The sequence below is a fragment of the Momordica charantia genome (assembly GCF_013281855.1).
Source record: "Momordica charantia cultivar OHB3-1 chromosome 1 unlocalized genomic scaffold, Mcharantia_2.0 BLBB01000001.1, whole genome shotgun sequence".
NCBI lineage: Eukaryota > Viridiplantae > Streptophyta > Magnoliopsida > Cucurbitales > Cucurbitaceae > Momordica > Momordica charantia.
This window is the reverse complement of record NW_028275157.1, coordinates 20142504-20165429: the sequence shown is the minus strand read 5'-3', so window position 1 is coordinate 20165429 and position 22926 is coordinate 20142504. Positions and strand designations below refer to the sequence as shown.

Below are 22926 nucleotides of genomic sequence, written 5' to 3'. Positions count from 1 at the left end.
GTTTGAAATCCATATTCTCCACCAGCTGCTGCACTTGCCCGGTTCTATTTTACTTCGTTTTCGGGGGCAGTCTAAACTTCGAAAACAGGGTGTGGGAGAACAATACAAGTTAGAGACAATGGGAATCAAGCATATAAAACTTAAAAGCTTGGTAGGTTACACTAATCACTTAGATTATTTTTCAAGAGGTATAATTCATCATCAAGACTAAATATAAGGCTAAACCAACATGCTTATAATTCTCATGCACCAGTAAGACCAAAAAGAGAATCTGTACAAATCAATCTTCTACTATTCTTCCATATCAGTTACTAAATGCTTCAGTTCAAGAATATAAATTTTCATTCCCGAAGCCAACAACTCCGACATACTTACTATATATGTCTTCTCCTTGTGGATGAGACTGATATCTAGCAACAACGCAAAAAATGCTATCCTTAACCTTTATTGAAGACCATCCTGGCTCCTTCACCACCCCCTTTGATTTCATTAACATTCTTATATTTGCCGTTTCCCTCCACTTTCCTTTGGCATCGTAAATGTTTGCTTGCCGAAACTGTAAAATTAAATTTCTCCGGAATAAAAGCATGATGTTAAAGAAGGGCCATGCAAATTATGTGGACTTTTCCGGTTTCCAGCACACCAAGTACTGGAGCCGACGCATAATACGCATCAAAAGTTGATGGAGCGAGATTACAAGCACTTTTATATTTATTATTATTATTATTATTTTTTGAAGTACAAGAAATAGACTTAACTTTATTTGAACACATATATTTTTAACCATAACTTATTTTTGAACTAAAAAATAAATAGATAAAGACAAGTGTAATGTATTAATCAATTGAACCGCGAGATTTATTAATTTACTTTCATATCTCACTTTATTTCCGTTGAAATCTTTAAATATGAGTTTATAAGTAAACATTAATCATTAATCATTGAAATGATATTTCTATGGATACCAAGAATATAAAAATCAAACAACATTTAAAATATTCTTTCATTAAAGCACTCATAATTTGAAACACAAAGTCACAAAGCAGCAAAGAAAGTGTGTGAAATTGGCAGTCTTGAAATGGAGCAAACTCATTTTACGTTTAAGTTTCTTTCTCATTCGTGAATTATAGCTATAAAACTTCCGAAATCCAAACCAAAAATTTCAGCTTTCCTCTTGGACGAAAAGACGATTTATCTCGAAGAGAGAAACCCTTGCTCAGATCCTCTATTTTTTTCAATTTCCGATGCGTTTGCCTCTTGCTGCTCTTGCCCTCTTCCACCTCTCGATGTTTCTCATTCTGGCGAAAATCCTTCTGATTTGATAGAGTCTGCGGGATTGTTGGGCAATCACGTTCGCCGTTGAAGGGTTTTGGCTCAGGATTATTTCGTATCCGTCGCGGAAGGAATCCATGCCTTCGGTCAGCAGCTGCCAGAAGAGGCCTCCGGCGGCGGCGCCTCCCCGTCTCGCCGATGAGTATATCTTGTAGTATACGGTGTTGAATATAAGGTCCCTCTCGTACGTGCTGAAACCCGGAACCTTCCATGACTTCCCAAATTCCGTCAGCAGAATTGGCTTGTGAAGAATCAATTCTGCATCCTGGATGTGGGTGGAAATCCAATTGTTCAAGAACGAAAGCTGGTATTGATCATTTGAGCTTGATAACCTGTGAATTTTGAATTAGGGTCTGAAATTTTGCTTGATTTTTGCTAGATCCTTGGATGCTTTTCAATGTTCTAACGCTTCTCGTACAACATTCAAAAGTCTCTACTCGGAAACTTACCACTGATCAGGATAGGAATGAAGAGTAGCAAAATCAATGCCAGGAATCCTGTTGTTTGCAATGAAGTCTGTCCCAATGTTAAAACCTGGGTTGTTGAGTCTCATTCTCTGAGGTGAGGAATGTCCATAGAATCCTTCTAAACCAGCTTCCAGCAAGTGGTTCCTATCAATGGACTTCACAAAGGAAGCCATTTCCATGATCCAAGCCTATACATAAACGAACAGGGTAAGCTTAAAGATTTCAAACTTATTCTGTAAATAGAGCAGATTATCTATTCTGGATAATGACACAGTAAATTTGAACTTCAGTGGACCTTTTTCTGTTGCAATAAATGAAGGGGAAAGTTAGAAGTTAGAACTCACCTGAATTGTCCTTCCGGATGGGTCTGATGTGCATCTGGGCTCATTCATAAGCTCCCAGGCCATTATTGTTGGATCGTCCTTGTAATGGATTCTGGTGAAGCTGTTATATCTGTTTAGAATGGTCTGAAGAAACACCAAGTGAGACTTAGCAATGGCTTCGAGGTCTCGTTTGTTTCATTCTTCTGCGAAGAACCGAAAGAAAAGAGAGAAAAAAAGTTGGAAATTTTACTTACCCTGATATGATTTTTGTAGAATCCCTTCACAACAGAGTTTCTGAAGAAATCATCATCAGAGTTCAGGTATTGCCCCTTGCTTCTTGCCCAATTTACATACTGTTTTTTCCCTCCAAAGTTTTCATAGTTGTTAACTAAGCTCAATATCAGCTTGATTCCGAACCTTCTGGCCTCAGCTACAACAAAATCCAACCCCTGTGAAAGGAAAAAATGAATAAAGCAAAAAACAGAGAACAGACTGAAAATGGATCGTCCAAATCCTGAAAGATACCTGAAATATTTGTTCATTGTAGGAGCCGGGAGAGTACTGAAGAGGTCTGTATCCGCCATCACTGAAAGCCCAAGTTCTTGCAACCGTGAGGCCGTGGCTCGAGGCTTCACGGAACACGGCGGAGATTTTCGACCTCTGAGACGGATCGGAGGCAACGTACATCAACCAGTAGGCATTGAAGCCATTTGCATAGTAAGGGCTACCATTTAACAGAAAACGAACTCCTCCAGTTCTGACAAAACCATCTCCTGCAGCGCCATGGATGAAAATGACCAATAACAGAGCGAAACCCCAACGCTTCATAACTCTTCTGAAGAGCTTTGGCAACTTTACGAGGAATAAATGGGTAGAGATGCTCAAGTAGTTGGCTTTAGGAGAAGCTGAGAATTTGTCTTCTTATCAACCGCTACAAAACCAATATAAAGACAACTCCAAAACTACAGTCGCCGGTGGAGTGAAGATGGTATTTTCCCTCATCTCTCTATCCTTCTAACTTCTTGGCAAGATTGCTTTTTTTGATGAGCCCCACAAAAAGATAAAAAGGGAAGAACAAAAAAAGGAAGCCAAAGATGTGAAATTGCACGCGCTAAAGCAATAGAAGATCTTAGTGGAAGCTCTGTTGTCTGGTTTTCATTGAAATTTTGACTGATACTTTTCAACCTGTGATTATGCATTAACTGAGGAAAATTTAGGCCAAAACACAGCTGAATCAGATTCTAATCAACTCCCTAATCCATCGACCGACAAAAGATTTGGTAGAAAAGGTAGTACAAGAATGGAAGCAAGCTTAAATCCCATAAAAGCCAGATCTTGCTTGGAGGACATAGCATTTAATTTTGATGTACAATTTACAAACGCTTGGAGTTTCTTTTAAGAAGGGCTACCCCACATTTCTCCTATTAGTAAAACACAGCTTTTTTCAAGTGCTATCAAAATTTCCCTTCCTATGAAGGTTTCATCCTTAGTCATCATTCAAGTGGGGTTGAGAAAAGTTTTGAATCTGAAAATAAGACAAGATTATAACATGAATTACTGTTGGAAAATTTTGCTCTTTCATGAGAAGTTTGATATGGATGTAACCAATTACACACCATGTTATTATGTTTAGCTAACCATGAATTATGTTTGGTAATCATTGGTGAAGTGAAGTGGGTCAAATTATATTGCATGTTACTGAGAGTTTTCAAGTGGTGGTTACATGATTGCAACTCTATGATCAATCAATGGATGATTGATTTCTTCCTTTTCTTTTACTGTGGGTAGAAACGTGAATGGAGAAACTTCAGTCCAAAATGGCAAATCTAGGGCGCAATCTGCGGTAGAAGACAGGTGTGATGTTTTAAATTGCCCACACAGCCCCCACTCTTGTCTTTCCCCACCACTCCAACCGTATCCTTACCTTTTATCTTCTTTTTTCTTTTTTTGAGGCACTTTATTTTTTTTTCTAATAATTGAAAATGTTTTGTTTAAACACTATTTGCTTTCAGTTTTCATCCCATTAAAAGTGAGATTTTGAAGCTTTGTTTAATTTTTTTTATCTCATTTCTTTATCACAAATTTTGTAGGATATTGCACTCAAATGCATTCATAACTATTAAAAGAATTTTATTTTGTAAATAGTTGTCTAAATTTTGCAAGATCAAATAGTACCATTTTATAAACAGGATTCAATTTTTCATTTTTATGTCAATCAATAGATTCAACATTTCTCAACAAAAAAAAAAAGAAAGATTCAACATGGACATAGGAGACAAATTAATATTTCTAAAACATCCACAAAATATCATTGATAGACATAGTACTAAAATTACTAACACTAGATACTTTAAAGTTATTTTAAAATGAAGTAATTATTTGTTTGATTTTTTTTAAATCTACTGATATTAACAATTTATTGATATTTTCATTATATTTTCATAAAATCAAAACCTCAACGTTTCTATTGACATTGGTATTTATACTAAAATGAATCAAAATAAACATAAAAGATCAAAATAGTATTAAAACAAAAAAATTATTATAAAATAAAAAATAAAATAAGATACAGTCATCGCTGAAATTAAAGAGTAATATTAAATTATTCTTTTATTTTTATAATTACTGTTAAAAACCTACATATTTGCCAGTTGATTTTATCAAATATTTTCTTCAAAATGTTCTTCAATTGAATATAAGAAAATATTTTTCTCAAATAGTTATCAACTTTTTAAAATTTTTCTTTCAAATAGATACAATCTAGGAGTGAAAATTCGAGCCGTTATATTTTAGACTGGGTTGAAAACTAATTCAGAGTTCAATCGTACTCAATTATATCTAACTCGATTGAATTGGTTCAATTCTTGAATCCACCATGTTGAACAAACCAATCCAACCTGCAATAATATATAATCATACTTCAGGCTTTTTCATATTTCTATCCCAAACCTAAATTATATATTTTGTTAGTTATTAGAAGTTTTCTAATAACAGCTTTCTAAACATCATATTCAAAAGTTACCTCATAGCTAGCACTTATGAGATAATAAGTTTTAATTAAAACCTGATGAAACCAAACCGACCCCAACCCAATTTAATGGGTTGGTCTCATAGTTTAACAAGGATTTTCAAAGTTATAAAAATCTATAACCAAAAGATTGAGTTGGTTTAAAAAATATTACAAAACTCCTTAGAAACGTCAATTCAACATTCAAATTTAAGGTCAAAGCGAACATAACTCAACGATAATTGACATATACCTCCAACCAAGAGGCTGTGAGTCGAATCCCCTCCCCAACACGTACCAAAAAAAAAACATCCAAATTTAATTAATAAAAGTGGACCCACGAACACATGCCAACAAAGCATGAAACCCATCCCCAACTTTAACATCGCAACTTCCATTTATTGCAGCATATGCAAACATCAAAAGCTTATTCATAAAACCCACATATGGATACATACACATACGCCCATCATAATCACACTAAAAACTAGAAAGATATTATTTTCTCAAACATAAAATTATTCAGAAAAGAAGGGTTCAACAGAGAGCTCCAAATCTCTCTGTAAGTAATTAATTATTGATGCTCAACGCAGAATTCCAGTAAAGTTAGCTGTTAGGTCTGATGAGGAAAAAAAATATAACGTATAGTACAGATCAAGCGAAAAATAATATCATGATCCTAAAAGCATAAAAACGGGAGTAAAGAAGGAAAAAAATTATCAAGCAACTAAAATAGAAATTACTTGGAAAAACAAAAATTTCAAAAATCAGTGGGTTTCAATAATAAAGATAAGGCCCATCGTAAAACAAATTGCTATCCCTAACATCCATTTCAGAAACACATTCAAGAAGATGCAAAAATAAATAAAATGAAAAATAGTTGGTGAATACACAAACAACAAAATTTTCACTACGGCCAGATCATGTATCTACCCCAAACATTAAACCAAAGAGCCTAACAGCAAAAATAACGAAAGAAATAGGACGGCTTCACAAAAAGCAAGAAAAGCACCAGCAAATTGCGAACCAGACTCGAGAGGGCAAACCAAGATAAACAAACTAATCAAAGATTATGGGAGCCCACTCAGGTCAAGAGTCTCCCTTATATCTTTTCCCGAAAAAAAAAAAGAAAGAAAGAAAGAAGGTGAAAAATATTATGACATCACCGCATCCCACTCCCACTTTGATTGTCTTTGATTTTCTCTCCCGTAGAGCGGCATACCAAGAAAAAAAATCAAAATTTGACACTGACAAATCATACAAAAAAGCAAACATTCTAAAGTAGAAGAAAAAAATAACAATTCCTCAAAACTTCACATAAGAGAAAATAAGAACAAATTTAGGGGGAAAAAACCAAAAAAAAGAGGCTAGAACAGAATACGACCTCCCATAGCATCCAACCATTTTAAAAGAATATAAACAAGATAGAAGAAAATAAAATGGAAACTAGTCATAAAATTCAATACAAATCACCCAAATTACATACAAAGAATAATTAAATTGACCGTAATAGGAAAATAACCATTCACAGCCCATAACATACCATAGAAAAAGAGGAAAACAATAAGTACCAAATCGAAGTCTAACAAATCAATGAGAACAGAAAATTCTATTTGAACTCCAAAGAAATAGCTGATGATATGCTGATAAAACACTAGGATAAATGGCTTGGAAAAACAAGAATTTCGAAAATCAGTGGGTAAAAAACAACAATAAAGATAAATCCAATCGTACAACAATTTGCGATCCCTAACATCCATTTTAGAAACATTCAAAAAGGTGCAAAAAAATAGAATGAAAAATAGTTGTTGAATATAGAAAACAAACAAAAATTCACACAGCGACCAAATCAGCCTAACAGCACAAATAACGAAATAAATAGGGTGGCTTCATAAAAAGCAAGAAAAGCGCCAGCAAATTGCGAACCTGACTCAAGAGGGCAACACCAAGATAAACAAACTAATCAAAGAAGAGTATGGGAGTCCACTCAGGTCAAAGAGTATGGGAGTCCACTCAAGTCAAGGGTCTCTCCTATATCTTTTCTCGACAAGAAAAAATGAAAGTAGGTGAAGAACATTTTGACATCACCGCAATCCCACTTTGATTTTCTTTCCAGCGGTACCAAGAAAAAAATCAAAATTTGACACTGACAAATCATACAAAAAGGCAAACATTCTAAAGTAGAAGAAAAAAATAACAATTCCTCAAAACTTCACATAAGAGAAAATAAGAACAAATTTAGGGGGAAAAAACCAAAAAATAGGCTAGAATAGAATTACCCAGAGGATCCAACCATTTTAAAAGAATATAAACAAGATAGAAGAAAATAAAATGGAAACTAGTCATATAATTCAATACAAATCACCCAAATTACATAGAAAGAATAATTAAATTGAACGTAATAGGAAAATAACCATTCACAACCCATAACATACCATAGAAAAAAGGAAAACGATAACTACCCAATCGAAGAGTAAAAAATATCTTGGAAAAACAAGAATTTCGAAAATCAGTGGGTAAAAAACAATAATAAAGATAAAGCCAATCGTAAAACAATTTGTGATCCCTAACATCCATTTTAGAAACATTCAAAAAGGTGCAAAAATAAAATAAAATGACAAATAGTTGGTGAATACACAAACCAACAAAATTTTACACAACGGCCAAATCATATATCTACCCCAAACATTAAAACAGCAAAAATAACGAAAGAAATAGGGCGGCTTAATAAAAAGCAAGAAAAGCGCCAGCAAACTGCGAACCTGATTCGAGAGGGCAACACTAAGATAAACAAACTACTCAAAGAAGGGTATAGGAGCCCACTCAGGTCAAAGGTCTCCCCTGTATCTTTTCTCGACCAAAAAAAAAAATGAAAGTAGGTGAAAAATATTATGGCATCACCGCATCCCACTTGATTTTCTTTCCCACGGAGTGACATACCAAGAAACAAACAAAATTTGACACTGACAAATCATACAAAAAAGCAAACATTCTTAAAGTATTAAGAGCTAATAACACCGGGGATACATATCATGCAAGAGAAATATGGACCTACCCAATAAGGCATGTAAATCATGCCTTCCTCTGCAACAAACTCCAAAACCCCGCAATGAGAGACTCGCTCAACAGCATCATTTCGAAGTTCAAACAACATTGGATAATCAATTTGTAAAGATGCTGCAGGGGGTTATGTTTAAAATCAGTAACCTACGATGAAACGAACAACGATGGAAAAAACAGGAGAAGAAAAAGGATTTTTAAAGAGATCCCAACAAACCGAGGCGATCAAGGGCTGATGGAGGCATTATAACTGCAGAAAAAAATAACAATTCCTAGAAACTTCACATAAGAGGGAATAAGAACAACTTTAGGGGGGAAAACAAAAAAAAAAAGGCTAGAAAACCATATGACCACCCATAGCATCCAACCATTTTTTAAAATCAAAACAATAAAACACGACATTATAGGAAAAAAAAACATTTCTGAACTCTTCAGACAAGAGGACTATAAGAAGAATTATGGAAGAAAAACAAGAGTAGGAACTCTTAAAAAAATTTACAATCTATAACATACTATTTTGAAAACATATAAACAAGACTCTGAAGGAAAAAAAAAAAGATATCAAAATGAGGAAGTGCCCCAATCTATCAAGCAATCAATTTGAAAACATGATTGGCAATTGATAAGCTTGAACAAAGCAAAGTATAGATAAGCAAAATAAGAATTTTTTACGTAAAAAAAAGCAAAATAAGAATTTAAGATGAACAAACTAACTACACAGTACGGATCAAGATCTAAGGTCCCTAAATGATAAAATACCCCAATATCGGCCGGTAACACAAATCCACTAAACTATGTTTATAATTAGATAACACAATGCATAATGAAATTAAAAGGATAAAAGAGAACATAACAATAGAGAATAAGAAAAAATTAGTCTAGAATACAATATGACCCAATCTAAAAACGATTTATAATCCATAGCATAACATTTTAAAAGCATATAATGTGACTAAAGAAAATAAAATAATAAAATAATAAAACATAAAAATTATATACAAACTACCAAATAGAAAAGGCAAAACAATAAAACACGAGAATATAATAGGAAAAAATACCGTTTCTGAACTTTTCAAACAACAGAGGACTATAAGAAGAAATTATGGAGAAAAAAACAATGGTAGGAAATCTAAAAAAGATTTACAATCCATAACATACCATTTTATAAACAGGTAACCGGAACTAAAAAGAAAAAAATATATATATCAAAATGAGGAAGTGCCCCAATCTATCAAGCAATCAATTTGAATACATTACTAGCCATCGATAAGCTGGAAAAAACCAAAGTATAGATAAGCAAATTAAGAATTTTTTCATAAGAAAAAAAAAAGCAAAATAATTTAAGATGAATAAACTTAGTACGGATGATTATCTAAGGTCACTAAATGAGAAAGTGCCCCAACGTCGGCTGGTAAAACAAATCCACAAAATTATTTTTATAATTAGATAACACAATGCATAATCAAATTAAAAGGATAAAAGTAAAAAAAGAACATACTATAAGCAAAAGACCATGGAATTATGCGACAATGGATAATAGAACATTACCCCAATATAGAACTCTACGAGAGAAAAGCAAAGAAATCCAATCCAATATGCTTCTGCACAGGGACGTCTTTGGGATGCCTTATAAGATGAAAGAGATTATTAAATGATAGCAGTTAAGAAGACTTAGTGGGTAATCAAGAATCCGAATAGTGTTTGAAAATATTTCAATTTTCAACTTAAGAAAAATGCCTTCAAAGATTAAAAAAATGATTGAACTAAAACAACACACCACATGGATGAGCGCACGCAACAACCTCTGGCACGCAACTTAGACGGGCGACACAACCTACTCTCGCACGCAGGTGGGACGGGCCCATGCAACCCACTCTCAGAATAGAATGTAGATGGATCCATCGATTTTTGCCGATATTCAGATCATTAGACAAGAACACACTCTCGCATGCAGGCACGGTGGACGGGCGCACGCACCTCTCGCACACGAACACGGGTGGACGGGCACACGCAGCCCACTATCGCACGCAATAACAGCTGGACGCAGCCCACTCCCGCACGCAGGCGCTGGTGGACGGGCGACTGCAACCCCCACTCTCGCACGCAGGTGCGGGTGGAAGGGCGACCGCTACCCATACTGGTGGACGAGCGACCGCTACCCACCCTGGCATGCAGGCGCGGTAGGTGGACGAGCGACCGCTACCCACACTGGCACGCGGGCGCGGGTGTGGACGGGCGACCGCTACCCACTCTGCAACGCGGGCTCGAGTGGACGGGCGACCGCTACCCACTCTGGCACGCGCGCGCGGGTGGACGGGTGACCGCTACCCACACTAGCACGCAGGCTTGGGTGGGAGGCACACGCGCGCAGGTGTGGACGGGCGACCGCTACCCACACCACTGGCACGCAGGCTTGGGTGGACGGGCGACTGCTACCCACACCGGCACACGCGCGCAGGTGTGGACGGGCGACCGCTACCCACACTGGCACGCAGTCGCGGGTGGACGGACGACCGCTACCCACTCTAGCGCGCGGGCGCGGGTGGACGGGCGACCACTACCAACACTGGCACGCGGGCGCGGGGTGCAGGTGGACAGGCGACCGCTTCCCACTCTAGCACGCAGGCACGGGTGGACGGGCGACCGCTACCAAGTCTGGCGCGCGGGCGCGGGGTTGCAAGTGGACAGGCGACCGCTACCAACACTAGCACACGGGCGGCCGCTACCCACTCTGGCACGAGGGCGCGGGTGGACGGGCGACCGCAACCCACTCTGGCACAGGGGCTCGGGTGGACGGGCGACCGCTACCCACACTGGCACGCGGGCTCGGGTGGACAGGCGACCGCTACCCACACTGGCACGCGGGCTCGGGTGGACGGGCGACCGCAACCCACAGTGGCACGCGGGCTCGGGTGGACGGGCGACCGCAACCCACTCTGTCACGCGGGCTCGGGTGGACGGGCGACCGCAACCCACTCTGGCACGCGGGCTCGGGTGGACGGGCGACCGCTACACACACTGGCACGCGGGATCGGGTGGACGGGCGACCGCTACCCACACTGGCACGCGGGATCGGGTGGACGGGCGACCGCAACCCACACTGGCACGCGGGCTCGGGTGGGCGCGGCGACCGCAACCCACTCTGTCACGCGGGCTCGGGTGGACGGGCGACCGCAACCCACTCTGGCACGCGGGCTCGGGTGGACGGGCGACCGCAACCCACTCTGGCTCGGGGTGCAGGTGGACAGGCGATCGCTTCCCACTCTAGCACGCGGGCACGGGTGGACGGGCGACCGCTACCAACACTGGCACGCGGGCGCGGGGTGCAAGTGGACAGGCGACCTCTACCAACACTGGCACGCAGGCGGCCACTACCCACTCTAGCACGCGGGCTCGGGTGGACGGGCGACCGCTACCCACTCTGGCACGCGGGCTCTGGTGGACGGGCGACCGCTACACACACTGGCACGCGGGCTCGGGTGGACGGGCGACCGCTACCCACACTGGCACGCGGGCTCGGGTGGACGGGCGACCGCTACCCACACTGGCACGCGGGCTCGGGTGGACGGGCGACCGCTACCCACACTGGCACGCGGGCTCAGGTGGACGGGCGACCGCTACCCACACTGGCACGCGGGCTCGGGTGGACGGGCGACCGCTACCCACACTGGCACGCGGGCTCGGGTGGACGGGCGACCGCAACCCACACTGGCACGCGGGCTCGGGTGGACGGGCGACCGCAACCCACTCTGTCACGCGGGCTCGGGTGGACGGGCGACTGCAAGGCACGGGTGGAAGGGCGCACGCAACCCACTCTCAGAATAGAATGCAGATACTCATCCATCGATTTTTGCCGACATTCATATCGTTAGACTAATTCTTCAGTAAGAGTCCACAAAATAGTGAAGTTCATGAATTTTAGAAAATAGAAAACAGAAAGCAGAAGGATGTAATTAGAGTTTGGTTCACTGGAACAAATCCAATATTGAGTAAAATGATAGAAATATAGCTTAGAAAAGGATGTAATTAGCAGTTTGGTTCACGCGGGTTACAGTGGAGGCAAAAAAGTGAAGGCCCGTCGAATAACGATTATCAACCAAAAGAAAAAAACCCAAAAACATAGAGTTATGAAGCGGGTTCGAGATTACCAGTATTATGATAAACGAATTAGTCCTTGAACACGACGGTCTCCTCTTTGTTCGTTTTCCACCTCCCCAATCCGTCTCCCGGCGGCGCATTGCATTAGTTCCGGCAGTTCGCCCCTCTGCTCTACTCTCCACCTTTTCGTTTCGTAGATGGATTGAAGGTTCAAACGAACCTAACATTTTGACAGCGAAACACAATCCGCAGGGAAGCTACAGCACAGATCCGCCAAATCCATTTCGGGCTTCTTCCTTTTGCCTCCTCCTGGATGATTGCAGAGTTCAAAAGAGCTTGACGAGGGAGAAGATGGAACTCGGAGATTAGGGTTCATGGGCGTGGGATCTTGAATTGAAGGAGAAGACCGTTAAGAGAACTGAGCCCTATTTCTGCATATAATACGCGTCCGTTTATTTTCTTATTTTTTATTTTTTTAAAACTTGAGCGTATGAGTTACGCAACGGTCGTTTTTTGTTTTTTTTTTTTTTGATATATCATAAATGTAACTACAAATCTACAATTTAGGTATTTTGTTAAGAACGGTTGGTTATTAATAAACCATGGAAATTATTATAATAAATTTAAAATACCATTTTTAATAAAAAAAATTATGATGTTTTATAAATTTAATTATTATAAATTAGTTAACAAAGTAAGTATCTTTTACTCAAAAAAAAAAAGGTAATTTTCTTTTTCTTTTTCTTTTTCTTTTTTTGCCAAAACCTTAATTAAAAAATTAAAAATTAAAAGTTTTTCAAAACTAGTAAAATGATCGTATCCTCAAAAGTATGCTTTGTAATATATAAGTTATATATTTAATTTGAAATCAAACAAACCTATCATTTTTTTGCTTTGTATAAAGTGTTGGAATTTTGCAGGAAAATTTTTTAAACATAAAAATAAAAATAAAGGCTAACGAAAAATTAAATTTAAAGGAAACACCATCACTTAAAGACTTAAAGTTAATTTGTATCATATTTCATCCTCACACTCTACAAATAATTATTTCATATTTATATCAACATTTTCTATAGTTAGTCCCTAAGATTTTTTAGTTCTAAAGTTAAGTGTAATGAACTCTTTTTTTTACTTTTTTTGTCTCCACACCGTTGACCGTAAAATTATTTTAACCTTCCTAATGGTAGAAACTTGATTAAAAAATGTCCAATAAACAAAAAATTATATATAATTTATCCTTTACTTCGTACAGATATAAAATATTTTTATTAGTTTTGTAAATAATCTATTAAAGGTCATATATATAATTTCGATGGCATGCTGGTATAATAATTTCAAGTTTAATGTAAACATAGCGACAAATCTTACCATAAATCAATGTTTTTCCTTCACCAATCTTCATTATCATTTAGCTTGAACTCCAAAAGAAAAATCTGCATTAAATACAGGTAAAGCTTCATCAACTGAGCGATAAGCATAATTCCTTGTGAACAGGAACAAAGGCACCACCTTTCAATTTTATTGTAAGAATCAAAATCCTCGTCGAGGATAAATGGTCTTGCTTCTATTCAAAAGCTGAAATATAAAACCAAATAAATGAAACTAAACATTATTACTATCTGAACGTGAGATAGAAAATTACATTAAAAAATATAATAATAATAATAATAATAATAATAAATTTAAAAAAAAAAAAGAAAAAAAAAAAGGCAAGCACCTCTTTAGCAATGAGGTCCCCATATTCCAAGTTCAGTTTGGGGGCAAAATGCAAACACGTCCAAATCGCAAAGCTATTGTGGATGTTATGAAACGGCTAAAATATCAATTTGTAACCCTACTTTCACACCTTCTGCAGCAGTAGTTTCTGCAAAACAACAATCAAAGGCCATATCAGCTGAAAGTGATAAAGTATGCCAAACAACAACACTTCAAATAATAAGTCTTAGCCTCACTGGTAGAAGATCAAATTTCATCATCAATTTACTTGATAAAAGAATAACATGTCATATTACACAAAGATATTGCAGATCAATTAAACACCAACTTGAGAAACTAAGGGCTGTTTGGTAAGAGTCCCACTTCTTGTTTCTATTTCCTCATTTTTTATTTCCTCATTTTTTAATAACAGAATTGCATTGTCCAACCACCATGAATTCAAAGATAATCAAACAATATTTATATTTATGTTTGGGCCTTCTAGTTGATCTTGTCAACCTAAGTACATGGTAAGTAGCATTTTCAAAAAGTTAAAGCAGTGAGCTTGGAGCCTAAACGATGTTTAAGGGTTCAAGTGTGTTTGACACCCAAGTGTATATTTAATGGAGTTTTTCGGTGTGTGGTGTGTGTTTCGCACCTATGTATACATCTACTGGAGTTTTTGGTAAGTTAAGAACCTATGTACATAGTTATGAAGGTTTTTTGTGAATTGAGAACCCAAGTACACGTTAAGGATCATTCTACCATTAATGTGAATCCCAATAGTACTGCTACTGTTAAGCGATGATTTGAGTGAGTTTTGACCTAAAGTGTGTTTAAACGGTCGTTTAGTTGTGTTCGATGTCTAAATGCATGTTTAAGAGCATTTTGAATGAGTTAAACACCAAAAGTGTATACAATGGATTTTTTTAGTAAGTTTGGGACCAAAGTACATTTAAAGGGATTCAATTTCTTCAACTTTAAAACATAAACTTTATGACGAATGGATGGTGTCGCAAAAGTTCTGAAGGAAGAAATTTTTTATAAATGTATGCTTAACCTTCTCAATGTGGATGAGACTCTACTTAGATGATAAATTAGAACAAGATTCAAAAGTTAAAGTTGAAATTTGAGAGATGAAATTCTAAAAAAAATATGTAAACCGGATGGATGACCATGTTTTGATGGTTATATAACTATAGGCTTCATCCTTTCCATGTGGATGTGGCTCTACTTATGATAAATTAGAGCAGAACTAAGAAGTTAAATGTTGAAATTTAAAAGATGGAATTCTTAAAATAAAATTTAAAAAAACATGGAAATCGAATTTATGATCATGTGCTGTGGTGTTCCCTTGGTTTATGGAAGAATGATATGTTTGAAGCTTTGGGAGAAATTTGTGAGGGTATCAATGTGTTTGAAAACCCATGAGTTTAACTAACTGCTCTTATATTCAAATCAAACGGCTAATGATCAAATATTCTTGGTTCAAGTGGCAAGAAAATCAGAGGAGAATAATACAGTTAAGGAAAGAGCTTTCATCGACAGAGCTTTGGAATGATGTGATTTTGAGTCCATATGGCGTGGAGAGTACTGATTGGCTTCCTAATGAGATGAAAACCTCTCATGACAAATTCAAATGGGTTCACAAAAAGTATACTTCAACAAGAACAGAAATGGAGAAAGCAAACCCCTCTCAATTAAGGGAGGCAAATTCTTGATCCAGTTTTAACAGTGAATTAAGCGAGTGAAGGTTATAAAGGAAGAAAGTATTACCTAGCTCATAAGTCTTACTAACCACTGGAAACTTATTTTCAACATCAAGGCCTTCTCTATTTGTACTGGATAGACCTTCTTAGTGAACTACAAAATAAAAATACAAATAAAAAAAATAAAATCAATTCTGCTTCAATATTATATTACAACAAATTATGATCACAAAAGGTCAATACCTTACTCGACCTTAACAATAATTTCAATTGGAGAAATCAAATTTTGAGGAAAATAATAGAAAGAAGGGTTACAAAGTGATATAATTGCAGTTTGGTTCACAGTTTGAAGTGAAAATCTATCTCCCAAATGTCTCTATTGTGAGCAAAAAATTAGTCCTTCAATCACCAACACTAACTGTTGCAGGATCCTTATTCGGATACAAAGCCGCACAACGTTCACGCACACCAGCCAATCTATCTCGCTAGGATCGTCATTACAATTTAAATTTAAATTAAATTAAAAAAAACTCAAAAATCATTTGAGAAAATAAAATGACTAGAAAATAATCAAAACTAACTAGCTAGGATGATCGTTGCAGAGCTTCTTTATGAGGGTGTGACTGCAACGAACTAGAACTAGAAAACGGGTTAAATAAATATGTGTGAGTAGATGCTACACTGACAAATTTGAATGATGATGCCTCGTAAAAAAGCCTTTGACCTTCGTGAAAACAAATTCATCGTGTTTCAACTTAAGATTAGCAAACGAACGAAGACCACCGGAACAGTCCCGACGACAATGTAATCAGATAGAAATTAGGAAACAAAAAAGGCAACAGAAAATTCAAGGTGGAACAATTACCCGGAGGGATTTGAGGGCAAATCTGTGTGATCGATCAATTTAGCGCTGACTGGAGCCAAAACCCTAATTTGAGGGTTGGGAAATTCGACCGAATCAAACGGATGAAGGGGAATGATCATTGATGAGATTCTGGGGAATCGAATAGAAAAACTGCAATAAAAATTTAGGGTAAAAGGAAACTGAGTTGCTTGAGATGATCGGGAATACTGTGAAAGGTCCAAAACCCTAATTGAAGGATTGGGAAATTGGACTGAAGCAGGATGATGAAAGCGCGCGAAGTTGTAAGTTCTGTGAAGGACGCGCGAACTCCTTACCCTTTAAACAGAGTCCCTTGCCCTTCTGCGTATTGGCTAAGCCATCGGTTTATTTATATATATATTTTCTTTTCTCTTTTCTTTTCTCAAATCCCGTGTAATAAAATTAAAATTACGTGTTCTTTAACTCTTTTCTACAAATTTCTTTTACTTTTTAATCCTATTTTCTTTAATGGGCCATAATCTACCAGTTAGGGCTGAATGGGCCCATAACTATGTAATGAAATAATGATCTGAAGTTTTTGAACTCTAGTCTGTAATTATTCATAACTATGTAATGAAATAATTATTCAGTCTTTATACTTGATAACAATTTAATTTTTAAATTTTAATACGTAACAATGTAACAATTTAGTCTATAGTCTATGTAGTTTAAGATTTATAATAATTCAATCTCTATTGTAAAAAATTTTGTTAAATTTCTTATATATGTAGTTTAATAAATTGATGAGGGACCAAATGTTTACAAAGTTTGAATTGTTATATGATAAAAAACAACACTTAATTTTTATAAGACTTTTCCCAGTAAGGATTAAATTATTATAAATTTTAAACTATAGAGACTAAATTGTTAAAGTTAACTAAATTGTTACTTTATAAAAAGTATAGGAAACAAATATATTTTTTAACCTAATTTCTATCTATTCTAGTTCATTTTTGGTTAAACACTTTTTAAAAGTGAGCATTTTGTCCCTTCGTTCTTTTTTTTTTGGTTGCATTTCTTTATCACAATCATTGCATGACTAATACACACAATAAATTTCTTGAAGTCTATTCATAGATTTTTCATTTTGTATAGAATTTGTTTAAATTTTGCAAACAATGCCCAAAACAGTCACATGTTATAGATGATATTAAATTTCTATCGATGAATTGACATTTCCATAGTATTACAAAAAAATTGATAAAATATAAAAAGTATATACATATCAATAAAGTATCGCACGTGTAGACATAGTGTTAAGACCAAGTGTTTTTTACTCATTTCAAAATAGTAAATTGATTATTTGTTAATTTATAATTTTTAAAAAATATCCAATGTTAACTTTTATCGATATAAGTTTTGGTTAAATTTTAGGTTAAAAAATACATGGTCTCTGTATTTTTGCTAAGTAAGAAGTTCATAATAATTTTGTCCATATACTTTCAAATTAGTAACAATTTAGTTTTTAAATTTTTTTACAGAACTAAATTATCAAGACTAAATCGCTACTGTATTGAAAGTACAGAAACTAAATCGTCACAAACTAAAATCTAAGGACTAAATCGTTACTTCAGTAAAAATATAACCAAATGTGTTATTTAACCTAAAATCTAATGAAACCAAACCTCCTAGTTTAACAAAGATTGTCTAAATTATAGAAATCTATCACCAAAAATCTGAGTTGGATCCAAAAATATTACGGAACTCCTGGAAACGTCAATTTTCAATATCCAAATTTAATTAATAAAAATGGACCGACTGGAGCATGAAACCCGTCCCCAACTTTAACATTGGATTAGAACTCATCACAACTTCAATTTATTGCATCATCTGCAAACATCAAAAGTTTATTCATAAAACCCACATATGGATGCACACACGATACACCCATCATAATCATACTAAAAACTGAAAAGATAATATTTTCTCAAACATGCAATTATCAAGAAAAAAGAGTTCGACAGAGAGCTCCAAATTCTCTCTGCAAGTAATTATTGATTCTCAACGCAGAATTCCACTAAAGTTAGCAGTAAACAGACCGTATATGGCATCTGGAAGAATGGCAAAAAAATTGCAGGTGTTATAACCCTGTTAGATCTGATGAGAAAAAAAAAAACAAGTCAACCCCTTTTTTTCTATCACCTTTAATTATAAGGGCCGACGATTTATAAGAACTATACATCTTCGGCGTGCGAATACTTCTGACAAAAGCAAATGAACATTTGATATCCAGATTATACCACATCTATGACGTATGCCTCCTTTTATTTTTTCCTTCTATAACAAGGTATCATAAGCAGCTACTTCTTGTGTCAGCAGTTATCAATCTGTTGCGTCATCATGCTCCACAGCCTTAGAATGGTTGCTGGACGATGAATCTTTTCCCGCAGGAAGGTACGACCATGCTAAGACTGCTGTGCCGAGTGTGATCGCAGTGGCGACCGAACCCCACATCCATCTCTGCCTCCTTTTCCTCCTCAACCTCTCACGCCGTGCCAAATCTAGAAACCAAATAAACACGGGCAACAGCTTAGCGAAAGTACAGAGATTCAACACATAAACCAACAGAAACAGAGAGCTGAAGCAAAAAAGGTAAATCATATGCTGAAAAGAAGATTTCATTCCTCATCTGCTGAACATTCTTTCATTCTTGACCACTTATGAAAGAAAAAAGCACCATTCTTGACCACTGGTGAAAGAAAAAAGCACCAAGTCCAAATGGAAGAAACCAGTGGATCTAAAGGAGTCCTGTTCTACATCTCGACCCAGCGGATCTCCTAGTAAAAGTGAGCTACAGAACTTGTGGCAACTTGGAAGAAACCAGTGGATCTAAATGAGTCCTGTTCTACATCTCGACCCAGCGGATCTCCTAGTAAAAGTGAGCTACAGAACTTGTGGCAACTTGCACACTTCTTAAAACCCACAATTAATTGGAACATGAAAGCCATATTGGATGGCAAAAGTCGGGTCTCAGCTAGGTATCATAAAATTTACCCGTATACCCACATCATATACGAACACTGGAATCCATGAAAAAGAAAACGAATGGAGATTTACATACAAATCCTTTCTTGTCATATTAAGATCCATTATTCAGTTGAACTTACAAGGCAATAAGATAAGGCAAACAGCAAAGCACACAACATCACATCAATACCAGTGGATCACTATATAACAAATGTTGGAGTATTCAGAATGGTCATAATAAATTTGTCAACGGTATACAATAATAATACTCATTCATCCGTTTGTTGCATCTGGTGCATTATTTTGCTTCTGTAAGTACAATCACGAACTACAGCTTGACCATACAGGCTCCATTAGACAAGATACCGTTTGAAATAGTTACATCCTCTATGTGGGTGATCCGACCCATTGAGATTTGAACCCATGATCATGTCAATTAGATTAATCCAATAGCTGCCCTGGCTCACCCTAACTTTTGCAGGTAAGCATTGTCCTTTGAAAGACCACACCTACTATCTAATATTCCTATCTTACACCTCTTTCCCCTTCTAAAATCCAATTTGATCGAGGCCTTTATTCGTATGCACAAGCACAACAAATCTAATCAAGTCATCTTACTCACCTAACTATTTTCATTTTAAAATAATAACAATAATAATCACCTAACAACTCACTTTTTTCCTCTCTGCTCATTAGAAAAAAGGTTAATAAAGATCTGATGCAGTAACAACTAGTAAGTGGGTAAGACGTGAAGGGAACAATGAGCAAAAGTGATCTAAAACAGAATGAAATTAAAGACGTTACATAAAACACCACCTTCAACATCCACCCCCAAGAAGAATAAAATAAAAATATAAGAGAAGAAATCATCAATTTTAAGTGACCAAAAAACAAAATATTAATTGAAATTTCCAGATCTTACCAACAGCTTCTTGATTTCTCTGAGACATTTCATGATTCACTGCTTCATAGTAATGAAGTCTGTCCAGCAATCGAGCAATCTCAAAATTCTTGGCTTCAAGCTGTCCTTCCATCTCAGTCTCCACCTCTGCCCTTGCTATACCCCTTCCAATAGAATTTGATACAAACCTAGCAAGATAAACTTGTTGGCACAATTCTTCAGCAGGATCGGAATCTAACTGCTCTCCTTCAGTGGCAACTGTGGGATCTGAAGGAAGGGTCAATCCTGCAAGCAACAGCTGTTCTCTAAGACTCTGCCATCGGCCCTGCAACTTATTTAGTGCTTCCTCAACCTGCTTTCGTTGCTCTAGTTCCATCAATAGGGTTAGCCTCATTTCACGCAACTGAGCTTCAAGATCATTAATATAAGGTTGTGGCACACCCTCATAGGAAAGCTCTGCAGGAAAAAAAAAAAAAAAACCTAAATCATATAATATTGAAATCGACTTCAAGTTGGAAAGCATAGGTTATGGAAGTTATTCATAGGCACATTTATTAATAGATTCAAAAAAGTTCCAATAGTCTATTCCCTATAAAAGCTTTCAACTTGCATCTTTGCATTTCATCATAGCATATCCAGCCAAACTGCAAAAGAAGCATATACCATGCAATTGCAATATTTGTTCCAGTTTCAAAAGAATATCAATATATATATATTAATAATAACTACAAACAAAAAAGGACAATTTTTTCTTTGCCCTGAAAAGTCTGATTTTTTTATTAGAGACAAGAACGATCAGTAGAATAAACTACAGCAATAAAAAATATATCGGAATAACATTTTCCATGCATGGAGTCAGTTACCTTCCCAAGCATCATAATATTCTCCCATAGGGGTACTGAACCTAGCTGAGCGTTCATAACCATTATCCTCTCCATCTGTGTTACTCGCAACACTCAAAGACTCCTGTGGGTCAAAGAAGTCTTCAGCCTCTCCAACAGTTACTGAATTTGTCACAACAACCTTCAATGAATCCTTATCTCGAGCAACACCATTGCTCATCATAATACTACTTTCATAGTTACCATGATTGCTCCCAAGTTGATCAGCTGTAGCCCGATTATCACCATTAACACTCCCACTTAGACCAATATTATTACTACTAGCACATTCTAGACCATCATCTCTGTGTCCTTTGTTTGGAATGGGCGTGTCAGCAGTAACAGAAGCACCATTGGTTAACTGTACATCATTGCTATCCGAACCCTTCACACTCCCATTTCCCGCTTCCTTATCATTCACCTTTTTACGAGAGGACACATCAACCTCAGAGAAACTCTTCAAAAGACGAGGCCCACGCCGCTTATGATTGACAATATAAGGGGAAGGAGGAAACGAAGATGGTGAATCCGGCAGAGGAGTTGCCTCTGGAGTGGTATACAGTGCTGGCTTAATCTGAGGCCGCTGAACTTTCCTGTCTGCAACTGATGCACTATTTCTCCTCTCTAACTTCGTGCTTGGGGGACGGCTGTTGTTGGAAGCAGGCCTAGGTTTAGGAAGGGACTTGTCGACAGATTTGGATGTCCCAAGTTCTAACAACCTATCCAACGCAATTGTAGTAAATGTTGGCATGGTTCTGCATTTGAAGGTGCACCAAACCCAATGAGTATTTAATAACGTCAAAACCCTAATCGAATTACACTAATACAAAACAAAACCAATGACAAAGCAAACACATCCCACAAAGAGGTCTCATTCAGCCAAATTTCGAAAACTAAAGCTCAAATCAAACCCTTGAAACGGCAACATACAAAACAGTTTAAATAAAACTACAGATAGTCGTAAGAGACACCTTAAGAACTAGCAATTCCACAAAAAAATCATGCCACTCAAAATCACAAAGCTCAACAATTCTAAAAGAAAAAAACCCCCAGAAAAAGCTCGTACGAAAAAATCAAATTCAACGAAGAAAAAATCCCTAATAAAACCCACCCACCAAGCATTTTCAGATGGCCCATACACCCAACCCCTAAAAAGTCTATAAAAAAAATCCCAAAACCAAAAGGGGTGGAAAAAGTAACACATATTCGCCATACCCCTCGTTAAAACTTCCTATAAAATGGCACAGAAGTTAACAAAACAAGCACATAAAGCATCGACGAAGTGCAGGGCAAAAGATTCGAACCAAACGAAGAAAACCCCAGAAATGAAAATACCTTGAAAAAGAGTGGGTGGCTGGCGGGGAGGATCAGGGAGGAGTCGGGGAGTTGTAACAGAGAACAGAAAGTCCCATTCTAGAGTATGGATTTGAATCCCCTCGACTCTTCCCCGTCCTTCATAAAAGGAGGATGAATTTTGAATTCAATGGGGGGTGAGAGAGAGAGAGAGAGATTTGAAAACCTCCTCTCCAAGCTTTTTTGTTTAGTTTTCTCGGGTCGCTTCGCAACGACCGCCTCTCCCTCTTCGCCTTGTCGCCCACGCAGT

General features: G+C 37.3%; 2 protein-coding genes and 2 long non-coding RNA genes across 13 annotated transcripts; 1 reads left to right on the top strand and 3 right to left on the bottom strand.

The window, feature by feature from the left end:
- Positions 1–973: 973 nt before the first annotated feature.
- Positions 974–3156, bottom strand: MAN7 (Glycosyl hydrolase superfamily protein). Its single transcript, XM_022276932.2, has 5 exons — positions 2648–3156; positions 2377–2571; positions 2144–2266; positions 1782–1987; positions 974–1664 (listed from the first exon to the last, which is right to left on the bottom strand). The coding sequence occupies exons 1-5, from the start codon at positions 2948–2950 to the stop codon at positions 1235–1237; spliced, it is 1257 nt and encodes a 418-aa protein (XP_022132624.1). The 5' UTR covers positions 2951–3156; the 3' UTR covers positions 974–1234.
- On the top strand, positions 1866–3260 carry LOC148213415 (uncharacterized). The gene is made up of 2 exons (XR_015792768.1): positions 1866–2006; positions 2090–3260. It is a non-coding gene; the product is annotated as an uncharacterized LOC148213415 (long non-coding RNA).
- LOC111005758 (uncharacterized) lies at positions 3167–16914 on the bottom strand. Of its 10 annotated transcripts, none has more exons than XR_015792736.1 (10): positions 16557–16914; positions 15759–15845; positions 14005–14151; positions 13797–13862; positions 13656–13720; positions 12338–12718; positions 9738–9815; positions 8407–8439; positions 8185–8306; positions 3167–3307 (listed from the first exon to the last, which is right to left on the bottom strand). It is a non-coding gene; the product is annotated as an uncharacterized LOC111005758 (long non-coding RNA). The 10 variants fall into 10 exon arrangements; XR_015792735.1 differs by having other exon boundaries at positions 3184–3324; XR_015792744.1 differs by lacking the exon at positions 8407–8439.
- Positions 16915–18513: 1599 nt separating this feature from the next.
- Positions 18514–22926, bottom strand: LOC111005741 (netrin receptor DCC). The gene is made up of 4 exons (XM_022277362.2): positions 22659–22926; positions 21306–22078; positions 20464–20898; positions 18514–19075 (listed from the first exon to the last, which is right to left on the bottom strand). Exons 2-4 carry the CDS (start codon positions 22072–22074, stop codon positions 18897–18899), a joined length of 1383 nt encoding a protein of 460 aa, XP_022133054.1. The 5' UTR covers positions 22075–22078; positions 22659–22926; the 3' UTR covers positions 18514–18896.